Source organism: Podarcis muralis, chromosome 8 (genome assembly GCF_964188315.1).
Source record: "Podarcis muralis chromosome 8, rPodMur119.hap1.1, whole genome shotgun sequence".
In the NCBI taxonomy this organism is placed as follows: Eukaryota; Metazoa; Chordata; class Lepidosauria; order Squamata; family Lacertidae; genus Podarcis; species Podarcis muralis.
Genome location: NC_135662.1, coordinates 89,042,720 through 89,056,256, shown reverse-complemented (window position 1 = coordinate 89,056,256; position 13,537 = coordinate 89,042,720). Strand labels below are relative to the sequence as shown.

Below are 13,537 nucleotides of genomic sequence, written 5' to 3'. Positions count from 1 at the left end.
TCTCTCTCTCTCTCTCTCTCTCTCTCTCTCTCTCTCTCACACACACACACACACACACACACACAGTTCCAAGAAGGTGAACATGTTCCATGTTAGAAATTAGATACAGCAATTTCTTATCCTCTTTTTTGTCTTACATAGCAGATTATTACTGGGATTAAACACTTAAATAACATTTTTAATATTGAAAAATATCATATATAAAAATGGTTGGACTTCACTTGCTCATTCGTGGGAATAGCAAATATGGTCTGTAAAAGAGTCAAGAGTCACTCTGATAACTGGCGATCTGAAAATGAAGAAAGACTGGAGATCTAAGTGTCTAAACATGTGATGTGTTAACTTTTGTAATAGCAGACAGGATTTTAGTAAAGAGAATTCAAATGGAAAAGAAAAGGGTGTCTCCCCTCCACAGACTTGATCAGCCTCAGATTGGTGAAATGCCTTTGACTTGGCAGCTAGGAACATCTCTTTACATGGACAAGCTGTTTACAAGTAAATCTAACTTGGCTTTACAACACACACACAGCTATTGATGAATATATTTTTGATGCAGTAGCACATTCTAGAAGCTCTGTTTACAACCAAATTTATTTTAAAAGCAGCATAAAATTAAGTAAGCACCTTGTATACACAAAACTATACAATCTAAGTGCTCCTGGAATCATCTGCAAAATGCCTTGGTTACTTGGAACAAACCGCTCATAGGTTGGAACAGAACACCACAGAAGTTATTTGATCATAAAAAGTGGGGGCTTTAAAAATACCGTATTGGGTGCTCGCTTTGGCACCACATATACTAAATATACCATATTGGCCTGAATATAAGCCTCACCTTTCCCCCAAATTCCGACCGTGAAAAACTAAAGTGCAGCTTATATTCACGACCTTAAGGTATGCAGCCAGGAGCACGGGGCAAACAGCGCCAGGAGCATGGCAAAACGGCGCCCGTCCTGTGCATAGTCCCCTGTCCTCTCCCCCAAGGCCGGGAAGGGAAAGAGCGAGGAAGGGGAAAGGCCACCGGCAACGCAGCGCGACACCCCCTCCCCCCAGTATGCAGCCAGGAGCAGTGAGGAATGGAGCGAATTATATTTGGGTATTTTTTCTTTTTTTCTCTCCCCCCCTCCAATTTTAAAGGTGCAGCTTATATTCGGGCCAATACGGTACATAACAAAGGAGAAGGCATGGGAATGTTGGTGATTTCTTTTCCAATCAAGATGGCACAATACCATTCTGGCACAGATTACTGTGTAATGCTATAGCACACCATTGCTGGAAAGAGGTCCTTGTTAGTTAAGGTTATACTTATTTGCACTGACTGCAGCCCAGAGATGGGAGTTCCCTCCCTTCAGAGTCTCTTTGAGCAATGCGAGAGACACCTGGTTTGCAAGCAGAAGGTCCAAGGTTCAAACCCTGGCATATTCATGGATAACTGGGAGAGACCTCTGTGAACTTCTTGAGAGCCATTTCCAGTCAGTGTAAATAGGCAGCTTTCTATGTCATTGTTGACAAACTTTGTGGGGACTGATTAGCGATTCTTTTGCACTGTCGTCATCCAGCATCTCTAGAAAGGAAAGGTGAAATAATAGACAGTAAAAGGAGAAGGGGGGCAACTGAAAGGAAGGAAAGAGTATGGAAGGGAATGAAGAGTACCCCCCTCCTGCCACAGGCATACACCCACCCCAAATCCACCCATCAAACTGACATGCCATTAACTAGCATTTAATTAAACTGAATTTGGTAAACAAACCCAAAGCTAAAGAGTGCTTTTAGACACTGTGTTAATGTTCTGATATGAAAAGTACTTCTGGTCATTCATTAATCCCCTCCCTCCAAAGTGATTTCTATAGCACAGGTTCTTTGTTACAAGGCTTATGATGACCTCTACTGGTGAACTAACTATTGTGTTTCTTCCATTTTGGTACTCCTAACTCATTTATCGCTTGCTGGTATTTGAAAATATCAGGGACGCGGGTGGCGCTGTGGGTAAAACCTCAGTGCCTAGGACTTGCCGATCGCATGGTCGGCGGTTTGAATCCCCGCGGCGGGGTGCGCTCCCGTCGTTCGGTCCCAGCGCCTGCCAACCTAGCAGTTTGAAAGCACCCCCGGGTGCAAGTAGATAAATAGGGACCGCTTACCAGCGGGAAGGTAAACGGTGTTCCGTGTGCTGCGCTCGCTCGCCAGATGCAGCTTGTCACGCTGGCCACATGACCCGGAAGTGTCTGCGGACAGCGCTGGCTGTAAAGTGAGATGAGCGCACAACCCTAGAGTCTGTCAAGACTGGCCAGTACGGGCAGGGGTACCTTTACCTTTTTATTTGAAAATATCATACAGTTCAATAAACTATTTCAGAAATCTACTAGACAATTGAACCCTTGAAAATGCTCCAAATCCTATAATGAATTTAATATAAATCTCTTCATATATATTTTTTTAAATGATGTGCATGGGACAAATGAGAACACTTGCTGAAGTTAAAGAGGTCTAGTTGCCAAAAAGGTGGTAGACACACAGCGGATTGGTTCACAAGACAAACCTTGGCTTAGTTCAGTGCAGAATGGGAACAAAAAGAACCAGTGAGGAGCAAAGCAACTGTGAGCTCCTTTTTGGGAGCCAGCAGCCTGCATATTTTGTGCTCCCCATATCAGATGAACCAGGCCAGTATACGTCAAATGGCAGGTGGGAGTTCAATTCCTCCATACAAAAACAACCAGCCAAAAACACTAGAAACTAGAATGATTCTCCCTCACACTTAGTTTTATACATATAGAAGGGGTTTTTTTTAAAAAAAATGTGGCAGAACATTCAGTCATGTGCACCCTCATCTGAAGAATAAAGTGCTGGAGTTCAGACACAAAAAGACTGCCCCAGTGAGAACTAGGCCACAGAAAGTTCCAGCATTTAGAAATTGCTGGAGAATGAGAACTCTGAAATATCACTGGTTTCTTTGCTTATGTAATACAGAATTTCTTTGCAATGTAAAAAATATTCCACTTCGTATTTAAACATAGGGAAATTAGCCAACTCATAACCATATAAATTATTGACCCAACTAAAACTTGGAAAGGAATGAAAGGTATATATGAAAATGACTGACTTAGAATTTGTGAGGCTACAAATGAAGAAGGGAGTAGGAAGTTAACTATCACAAAAATCACATAATAATGCGTAACTGTTACCTGGCACAGCGGACATACAGCTGGGGACAATATTGGTGCCTGTGTGACACATACAGATTACAGTCGGAATCCCACGTTGAACCTGCTATGCTCTCCACTGGTGAAAAAGCAGTTGCCAAGTCTATGCCTGAAGACAATAAAATATTCTGAAAATGATTCATGATTTGCACTAAATATCTTCAGTCACTAGTAAACATGCTTCAGTAAACAATGGTTTCTGGTACAAATCCTACTATTAGTTGAACATTTTTAATAAAGAGCGACATCACATATTTAAAGTGAAATAAGGATTATGAACCAAGACAGGCTGGATGATTTGTGTTAATTTCTCAATTTTTCCTCATTATACTTTTTTATTAATTCATTATAAAATGAATAACTACCAAGAGCTTTTGAACAAAATATGAGCTCAAACCCAAGCTAATACTTTAATATTAAATGTTGATGTCAGAGAGGACAGGAAAATTCTATAAATTTTGACTCTTGTCTTAATCAGTACACACGTGTTTCCATAACTAGTATATGCTAGACCTGCTGTTGTCATTTAATCATGGTATATTTTCCAGATGCTCTTATTATAAAATATTTTACTAGTTCATTGTTTTTCTCAACTTTTGGCAGGTATTATCCAGTACAGATCAATAAGCATTTTTTAGAGTGCATGTTCTGTCTAGATGTATAGAATGGCTTTTTACAATAATACTAAAAATATAATAAAATAGTATAATCCTATACATGTCCACTCAGAAAGAAGTCACAGGACTGAAGACTTAGAACCTGGTTGGTAATTTAGAACTAGGTTTTGCAAAGATGTAGTTAATGACTTGTTAAGTTTTCCAGTATGTTAACACCGCCAAGAACTAACAATATATATACTTATAGCCCGATCCTGCATTGGAAGCTGGTGTTCTATAGGGGCTACAGCATGAGGGCAAGTTGGGAAATGCTTGCTTAATATCTCATTTCAAAAGGGAGCCTTCATCAAGCCATTATATCTCAGCCTTGGTCTCCCTCCTGCTGTTGTAAGAATTACTGAGAATATGTGAGATATTTTGGGTGGTATCCAACTGAGTTGCACTGAGAGGAGACCCACTGAAATCAATGGGCTTCAGTAATTATTGACAAGTAGTTTTACATAATTGTTTATATTGGTACCAAGTAAAATATAGGATCTGGAGTTCAAGCTGAAGAACTAGGATAGTAGGACACTATATTTGCTTCCTCTTTTGCCAATATTGAGAGCCATCTAAGCATAGCTGTCAACATTTCTCTTTTTAAAAGGGAAATTCCCTTATTCTGAATAGGATTCCTTGCAAGAAAAGGGAAAAGTTGACAGCTATGCATCTAAGGCACAGGAACATGGGTTTGCTGACGAGCTTTCACATTACATCCAGGAGTTTATTGGAAGAGCCCATATTACAGGACTTTTAGGGAAGTAAAATTGTAAAAATAAAAAACAATGCATAGCTGTGCACACTTATGCAGTTTGAAGGCCAACTGCAAGTTACTTGTTGATATGTATCATTTTATTTCATTTTTAAAGGATCCATTGATCCTCATATTTTTTCCTCCACTCAGAAAAACTGGGGGGTGGTTTTATTTTTATTTTGACTAAATGAATAAGTGGTTGGAAAAAGATTAAGTAGTCCCCTCCCCACAGCCGACCATCCCTCCCATAGATGCTGTTCCTTGGGGGTGAGAAACATGTTTGGGAAAATAACTACATTATATGCAGTTTAGGCCTTAGATGATCTGGCAAAAAAAACCTCACACCTCTGCTTGAAGCACAACTATTCAAGAGAAACCATGACACCAGCTCCCTAAATGTTTTAGGACCTCAACATGTCTTACCTAAATCCTCCTCACATGGTATAAAGAGAAGTATGAAATGTAGCTCTGGGATAGTTTTAAAAACAGTCCTGAATAAAAAAGAGAATTATATATAGTAATAGTTTCTGTTTTAGCTTTGAAAAACATGTATTTTGCACTCAAATATTGGTTATTGTGTTTGATATGTCTCTGTTAAATAAGATGGGCAATAAGATATAGCAAAACAGGAAGGCATTTTTACAAAAGGAGAAACTGTACCACATCAAATGATGAAGAAATTCCAGAGACAATTTATTTTAAGGCCAGATGAGAGCTTGTAGAAAACCAACCTGATCTCTGGCTGAAGCAAATAAATTAAGCTTAATCATTCAGGCGAAATCTGCAGGTATCTTATTAAACTGAGGTATGAGCTATAGGAAGCATAAGAGGTATTATGTAATTCAGCCTTATCCTGATTTCAGGCCAAGGTTATCTAAATGGAGCAATGAGTTCTACCAAACATACTTTTAATATTCCATAGGAAACTGCCCCACAGCCTACTGAACAAAGTGGGACTACTGTCATGATATCTGCTTCATCCTATTAAAGACTGAGTCAGTATACTTGATATGGGATTGAAAGAATTAACTGCAAGATGTACTACACGATGAAGCACAGTAAACATTTATTTATTTTCATTCTAATAAATGTTTCCAAAGCTAACCTAACACACGTTATTTTTCATAAAGAAGTCTGATTTTGTCCTCTATTTGGAGAATTCAGACTGTATTTTTCTTGTAATTTCTGTTCAATCTGCACAAATACTGGCTAGCTGAGCAAAAGACAAAATGAACCAAATATCACATGATCAAGTACCACATACAAAATTCAACGTTAATTCTGTCTGTCTCTATGACACACGCACACAGCATGTGAATCAATACCTCAAAGTTTGTGCAAATACTTGGAACCTGTGGCTAATTCACACAGATATTTTTGTCTGTCACTAGGAAGGTTGTTATGCTTGTGAGAACTAAAATAGATAATGTAGAAGTTATCTGTTTACCTAATCAAGACTCTCCTTGTGACAGTAAAACTTAAAAATAGAGACTGAAAACAGCATTGCCTACAATCCAATGAATATTTTTACATACATGCTACCAGCTAAAATGGGATTTAAGCACTTTCATTATTATTTAATTAAAACACCAAGCAGGACCTCCACATTCGCTATATAAATCAACTTACGTCATAATTTCATGGCAACAGTCAACAGCATATCCATCAGTTGCCACAAAAAGATGCATAAATAGTGTATTTAAAGGCTGTGAATGAAAGAGACAAACAATTCAGCACAACTTCCATTCAATTAAATAAATTGCAAAATATCAACTTAGGCACTGATCTTGTAAAATATGTGTACAAAATGCTGCAACAAAATAGTCACATAATTAGATAGCTACAGAATTAAGTGATTTAAAAAACATCTATTTAAAGCGCAATAGTATCAATTATGTTCATTAGCAAGGATAACAGTGCAATCCTATGAGTGTCTACACAGAAGTAGGCCCATTGATTCCAAAGAACTTACTCTCAAGCAAGTGAATATAGGTTTGCAAATAAATAGCTTAAATTTACAGATAAATAGCTTAAATACAGATTAAATTTCCACAGGGCTGCCAGAATAAACACAGAACTCCTGATAGAGGTATCCCATGGCTGAAAAAGGTTGCTGACCCCTGCTGCTATTCAGCACTGAGGACAGCTCATACTCTAAAGAGATACTGGATTAACAGCTATGGTTTTGTGGAGCTAGACCTTTAATGAGTAATATACTATTTTCCAGGGCTGTATTCTTTTTTATATTCAAAGCAGTGGCAAACATTTTCAAGAGAGAAGCTTCAGGCAAAAGTTTAACCCTTCCCTTAGCCATTGGGCTCCATTCTCCAAAGCTTGGATGAACTGATGCCTAAAAATGTCAACATGGGAGGCAAACACCTTCCCCAATGAGAGTTCCAAATGAGGAACTGCAACTGATAAGGACCTATCTCATACCACTATGCCATGGGTCATATCAAAAGGCAGGGCTTCCCTCACTGATCTCAAAAACTTGGTTTGGCAGCTATTGGCATAGGTGTCCCCCCTTTAAGTACTTGGGCCCCAAGCTTTTCAGGGCTTGTACATCAGCACTAACACCTTGAATTGGGCCCAACAGCTCACAGATATTCATCTCCTTGACATCTGATGGGAGGACGTTCCACAGGGTGGGCACCACTACTAAGAAGGCACTCTGCCTGTTTCCTTGTAACTTCACTTCTCATAGTGAGCTTGATCTCAGTGTCTGGGCTGAACAACTGGGGTGGAGACGCTCCTTCAGGTTTACAGTGCCAAGGCCATTTAGGCCTTTAAAGGTCAGCACCAACAGCTTGAATTGTGCTCAGAAATGTACTGGGAGCCAGTGTATATAAACTGCCCAGGTCCAGGAACATATGGTGAACAAGCCAGAGCTGTGTTTAAGGCAGTCTTCACCACTAAACCACCTGGGTCTCTCGAGAGAACTTAGAATTCAGGAGGACCCTGAAGATATGCCCCTATTCCTTCTAGGGGAGTGCAACCCCATCCAGAACAAGCCACCTGCCTAATTTTGGAACCAGAGAACCAGTATAGAAGTCGTGTCGGGATTCAGTTTCATTTTAATTAGTCTAGCCCATCACTGTCAATGCCACACACAATGGTCTATCACCTGTACAGCCTCTTCTGATTCAGGTGGAATGGAGAGAGCGAGCAGGGTATCATCAACACACTGGTGACACCATACTCCAAAATGCCAGATGATGTCTCCCCGTGGTGTCATATAGATATGGGGGACAAAATGGAACCCTGTGGGGGTCCACAGCCACAACTGCCAAGGACCCAAGCAGAAGTTTAATTATTTTATTTTATTTATTGAATTTATATACCACCCTATACCCGCAGGTCTCAGGGCAGTTCACAGAATAAAATCAGAATATAAAACCACAAAATACATGATCAAAATAACAACAACAACCAAATAACACCCCCAACATATTAAGTCCCTCAAAATTCTCTGGTAGTGAGCCAACAGGTAGGAACATAACCACTGTAACATAGTGCCTCAGCTCCCAGGCCACAGAGTCACTCCAAGAGAATACTGTAGTTGATTATGCTGAATATTGCTAAGAAAACCATTAGGGTAGCACTTCCCTCAGTCTCCCTCCCAGTAATGGTCATCAGAGGATGACTAAGGATGATATGCTGCCAAACTCAAATTGAAACAGATAATCTGTTCCATCCGAGCATGTCTGCAGCTGACCATCATCACTCTCTCAATCAGCTTGTCCAGGAAAGGGATAGCTGAAACTGGGCAAAAATTATCACAGGGCTGGGAGGACCTTTTCAGGAAGGGCTGCACCACCAATACTTTCAAGTGGGAGGACATCAGTCTTTCCAGCAATGAGGCATTAACAATTCCCAGGACGTACCCATCAATTCCCTCCCTGCTAGATCTTAGAATTCATCGTGGGCAAGGATCAAGAGAACATATGGTTAGCCCAAACCTTGCAAACATCTTATCTACATCATCAGCCTGCAGTAAGTGAAACTGATCCCATAAAGTTTGACCAGAAAGTGCTCTAAACATCTCCACCGGACCTTCATAAACTGTAGTATTAAATTTGAGTGGAAACCAGCAAGTCCTAAGATGGATCATCTTAATTACCCTACCCCTATAGTGGGAGTCAGTTTCAGCAATCCAAATTTCACAGGACAGCAGGGTGACACATATCTATTCTACCGCTGGATCACTCATGATCTGCTCAGCAGGAAAGACCAAATCAAGAGCATGTTCTACAAAGACTCTCCTCCTGGAAGAGAGGGGAGTGGTTGTGGGTGGGAACCCGAGCCCCACCTCTAGCAGGGGGCGTTAGCCCCCTGCCTTCCACTCACCTAGGCTGGCGCCCACCCCCATCGGCAGGCACCCAGCCAGGTGCCTCCGAGGGGGCGTGCACAGCAGCCTAAATGCTGCGGCGCCAGCCCCTCCTCGGCCTCACTCTTCGTCGTCCCGTCGCGGGTCACCCACCCTCCACTCCCTTTTAGCTCAGGGTCTTAGTTTTTCTTGGCCTTGCTATGGACCTTAGGTTGGTCGCCCTGGTTGTCCGGGGGGCCTGGTAGGAATTTTTCCATTTTCGCCTACCTCGTAGCAATCGTCACAACTTTCATGGTATTGGTGGGTAGGTTAGGCATTGGAATAATGTGTTGTGGTGTCGAAGAGCTAGGTGTGGCCATCGCCTATGCCTTCAATTTTTGGGTATTCCGTTAAAGGAATCTGGCGGTCGTGTATTCTGTCCGATGCCTGCTTGGCGGGAGGCCATGGCACGACCCTCGGTAACATCAGGGGAGAGCCTATAGTTGAATTAGCATCAACAGGCTCCACCTACTGGTGAATAAACCCCCCTTGTTTCAGACTCATCCCTCTCTGAGGGGGTGGAGTCAGCTGACGTAATCCAATGCCTAAGCCAATACCTTTTCACTTGCTGTAATCAATAAAGTTGTGGCCTTTTTCTTGCCCATTAACCTTATATCACGTGTCCTTGTGTATTCATTCCACTTTGGGGGGAACGGGTCCTCGAACCACAATAAGGCGATAAAGAGGGCAGCTGAATGAATTGATTCCAGTGGCAAGTGAAGTGATGTCCGCTAGAGACTAAGAGAGAAGTGCAGAAGCAATGGGGATACATCTTGGACATATATATATATGTAACGAGAGCGGGAAACTGGTTTTAAAGAAATTGTATTAAATGAAATTAATTCAGTTTGATTTGTAATAATTAATAAAATCAATAAGAATAATTGGCAAAAAGGAGCATTTTCTACAATGAGTGCTGGGCCCATGATCAGATAAGGTGGAGCAGTTGCAGGACAGTGGAGTAAGTGGTAGATCAGAACAAGACCAGAACCACTATAGAAGTTTACTATGAATATACGATGGCTACTTAAAAAAAGGTAAAGGACTCCTGGACGGTTAAGTCCAGTCAGAGGTGACTATGGGGTTGTGGCTCTCATCTCGCTTTTCAGGCTGACGGAGCTGGTGTTTGTCTGTGGACAGTTTTCCAGGTCATGTGGCCATCATGACTAAACCGCTTCTGGCGCCATGGGACACCGTGACGAGTGCCAGAGCGCATGGAAACACCATTTACCTTCCCACCACAGTGGTACCTATTTATCTACTTGCACTGGTTTGCTTTTGAACTGCTAGGTTGGCAGAAGCTGGGACAGAGCAAAGGGAGTTCACTCCATCGTGGGGATTCGAACCACCGACTTTCTAATCAGCAAGCCCAAGAGGCTCAGTGGTTTAGACAACAGCGCCACCTGCTCGCCTTATGATGGCTATATCTAATGTCAGTGAGAATATATGTTAGAAGACATGTATATGGTTCTGACAGCAAAACTTGAGGGTGCACATGCTAGCTAGATAGCATTTTCATGTAAAGAGTGTAACATCAATGTGTAAATTCAGCTCTGTTCAGAATTGTGGGGGCTTCTCCACAAATAGGCAAAGAAAGCTGAGTGGAGATTATACAGGTGCCGCCTACTTTGGCTTTTTGTTGTTTTTCTCTTCTTATCTTATACCTTCCTCTCTCTACCAACACTTTGGGAAAATTAGCTGCTAAAGGAGAGATATAAAATGCATGAAGAAAAGTTACATTTGATAGTCTCTACTTTTTCTATTTACTTCAGGGAGTCTTCTAAATTCTTTTACCATTTAGAGCCCAGCATGCACAGAAGATGGTTTTGACATGATCAGTAGAATAGATAGACAGGATTTGAGTTGGAGTGTAAAATAAGCCTCTTCTTAGATTCTATAGATCCCACCCCCTTTGGCTTATGACCAAGAAAATGTTTATTCCCACTTATCTTCAAACTGTAGTACATCTTTCCAATGAAGAGTGTGGCTATTCTCCAATATATTCAAGGAGGTATTCCACAGGAAAGAGGCAATGAATCAATGAATTAAAGCAAAATAGCCTGGTTTGGACATAATGCTAAGCCAAAATATGGCTTAGCATAAATGAGCAGTACAGGTACAGAGATCAAAAACCAGACTGCCTCACTCATCCCCTGTTCTGCTGTTGTTATGATATTAAAAGTGATGCATAGCATTATATGTGAATCAGGGCTTGTAGTTTATTTGGTGTTTACTACTTATGGTTTGCTTGGAACAAGACAAACCACAAGCTGAGATTCACACATAATGCTAAGCCAAATCATGGCTTAGCTCCACATACTGTGGCAACAGCAGGAGCAGGAAAGGAGGGAAATGGCTGCATTTTCACTCTGTGGAGCAGCACACTTGCTCATTAATGCTTAGCAGTGGTTTGGCTTAGTGTCATGTACATTTCCACATTTACCTTCTTGAACAGGACAATTAAAATTACTGTACTCAAGCATGCACAGTATAAGTGGGCCTTGTCTATTCTCTGCAATGACCACACACAATATGTAAAACCTTTATCATTAACATTTTGAAGGGAAAAAATGTTCCTTACCGTACACTTGTTTTGAACGTAATTTTGTTCTAAGTACTGTTCCCAATTGGCTTGATCAACAACATCCCAGTTGGGATAGTCCAGAAATACAGCATGAGCAACAGTTACATTCTTCTGATTAACTAAAGTCACTGCAAGATTGGCTTTTTCTCTGTAAAACAAACATTTAACTTTTGTTAATGAAACAACTAACAGGAAATTAGATGCACTATAAATGGTTGCAATGTTGCTACTTACAAAAGATAGATCACATTAATTCTGCCAAATAATCTTTCTGTATTGTATTTCATGTGTTGGACAATATTAGGAATATCATGGGATTCTGTTCTTCTAGCACTGAATATGACAGAAGATGGTGGGGTAGATGATGCTGTTGTAGGAGACAGTGAAGACATTGTGCATTCTGCAGCAAAAAAGAAAAGAAAATATTTCCTATTCTTCAAATAAATGACTGACAGTACAACATATCACTGAGAATCACAAAAATGAATTCATACAATTTAAACATAAAATGATTTCACAGCCAGATACTAGCCACATTTCCCTGAAAGTAGGTCAGATGTATTTGAATTAAACCTACACTTACAATGAAATAAGCTCACTTAGAATTGTAGACTGACGTTTATTTGGTTAGGATTGGGAAATTTGTGATTTACGCTTTATCTGAATAAATGTTACAGAATTTCTATAACTGCTCTGCTTTCACAAAGCAGGTCTACAACACCACCACAGAGTCTTCTTGTATTTGTCAGCTGTCACACTTAAATAATGGGAGTTACCGTTTTGTACAGAGACTGACAGATCAGTCTAATTCTGTTTGGCTTCCCTTTTGCATGGTTTGCCTCTCATTCCCTTCCACCCCATTTCTGCATAAATGTGTGATAATAAAAAATCACACAAACCTCTGGATCCCCCCATCCCCCACTTACATTTTCACAACATAGTCTGCCATTTACAGTTTTTATAATCCTGGTAATAGCTGCTTGGAGCAGCTGCGAAGCAAAGTTCTTGTGATAAGAGTGGAAAACAGAGCTACAAATGGTCTTGGGAGCACTCCACTCAGAGCAACTCATAGAACTTCTGGGTGTGTGTATGTAGATTCCCATGAAGAATTTGTCTGATCTGTCTGTTATCCAGGTGGTGTGGATCAGGTGAATTCACCTGAAATAGAGGACAGGAGAGGAATCCCACAAAATTTCTCCAGAATCCCTAGTTTTGTAAGGTTATGCTACTGTCCTTAGCACCACTACAGAACTCTAGGAATGGCAGTTGAAGTAGCTGTCTGTGCAAACTGATGGGAGAGTAGGCCTAAATGTATTGAATGGAGATTATTTCAAAGTGAAGTGTGCATAGAACTGGCCTGCCTCAAGTACATTCAGGTATAGAGAAGGAAGTTGATAATTTTTGGAGTGTTACTGAGTGTTAAAAGGAGTCAAAAACATGAAAGGTTACACTAACAAGTGCACACTATGAATTACAGACTGAGGTTTAACAATCAGAAGTCTGGTGGTCTTGAGATATTTGCTGATGCGAGTTTTGGAAGTGACACTACAGACAGGAAAAGCATGTCTGGAGTTTGCTACATGTGCAATCAGGGTCTATTTGATTGGCCGTGCAAGAAGCAAACAACAGTTAGCTTGAGTTCTTGTGAAGCTGAACTGAATGCACTGTCTTATTCACTTGTGGATTGTGAATGGTTGTTACAATTGTGTAAAGACATGAGAATTCCTGTAAAGTGTCCAATCCAGGTTTATCAGGACAACAAAGCATGTTTGGCTTTGCTGACTTCTGAAGGTTGTAAGCAAAGCACGAAGCACTTGCAATTGAAGCTGCAACATGCTAGAGAATGTGTTCAGAAAGGACTCGTATCGTTGTCCTACATGCCAGGTAATGAAATTCCTGCTGATTTATTGTCCAAGGTTGTTCCAAGGGATCAGCACTGTACCTGTATACAGAAATTGGGTTTGTACTGAGATTGTACTG

The 13,537-nt window shown here is 40.7% G+C and overlaps 1 protein-coding gene across 7 annotated transcripts in view; it reads right to left on the bottom strand.

Annotated features, from left to right (window-relative positions):
- Positions 1-13,537, bottom strand: part of CFAP61 (cilia and flagella associated protein 61) — a 126,294-nt gene that overhangs the window by 111,120 nt on the left and 1,637 nt on the right. For 6 of the 7 annotated variants that reach the window (XM_028738344.2, XM_028738347.2, XM_028738346.2 and 3 more), the window contains exons 2-6: positions 11,792-11,957; positions 11,555-11,705; positions 6,237-6,313; positions 5,031-5,098; positions 3,180-3,306 (exon numbers count right to left, since the gene is read on the bottom strand). In XM_028738344.2, the coding sequence (XP_028594177.2) occupies positions 3,180-3,306; positions 5,031-5,098; positions 6,237-6,313; positions 11,555-11,705; positions 11,792-11,949 (581 nt within the window). In that variant the 5' untranslated portion in view covers positions 11,950-11,957. Of the gene's footprint in view, positions 1-3,179; positions 3,307-5,030; positions 5,099-6,236; positions 6,314-9,530; positions 9,674-11,554; positions 11,706-11,791; positions 11,958-13,537 lie in introns of those variants that run through there. The other variant, XM_028738348.2, reaches the window with a different exon arrangement.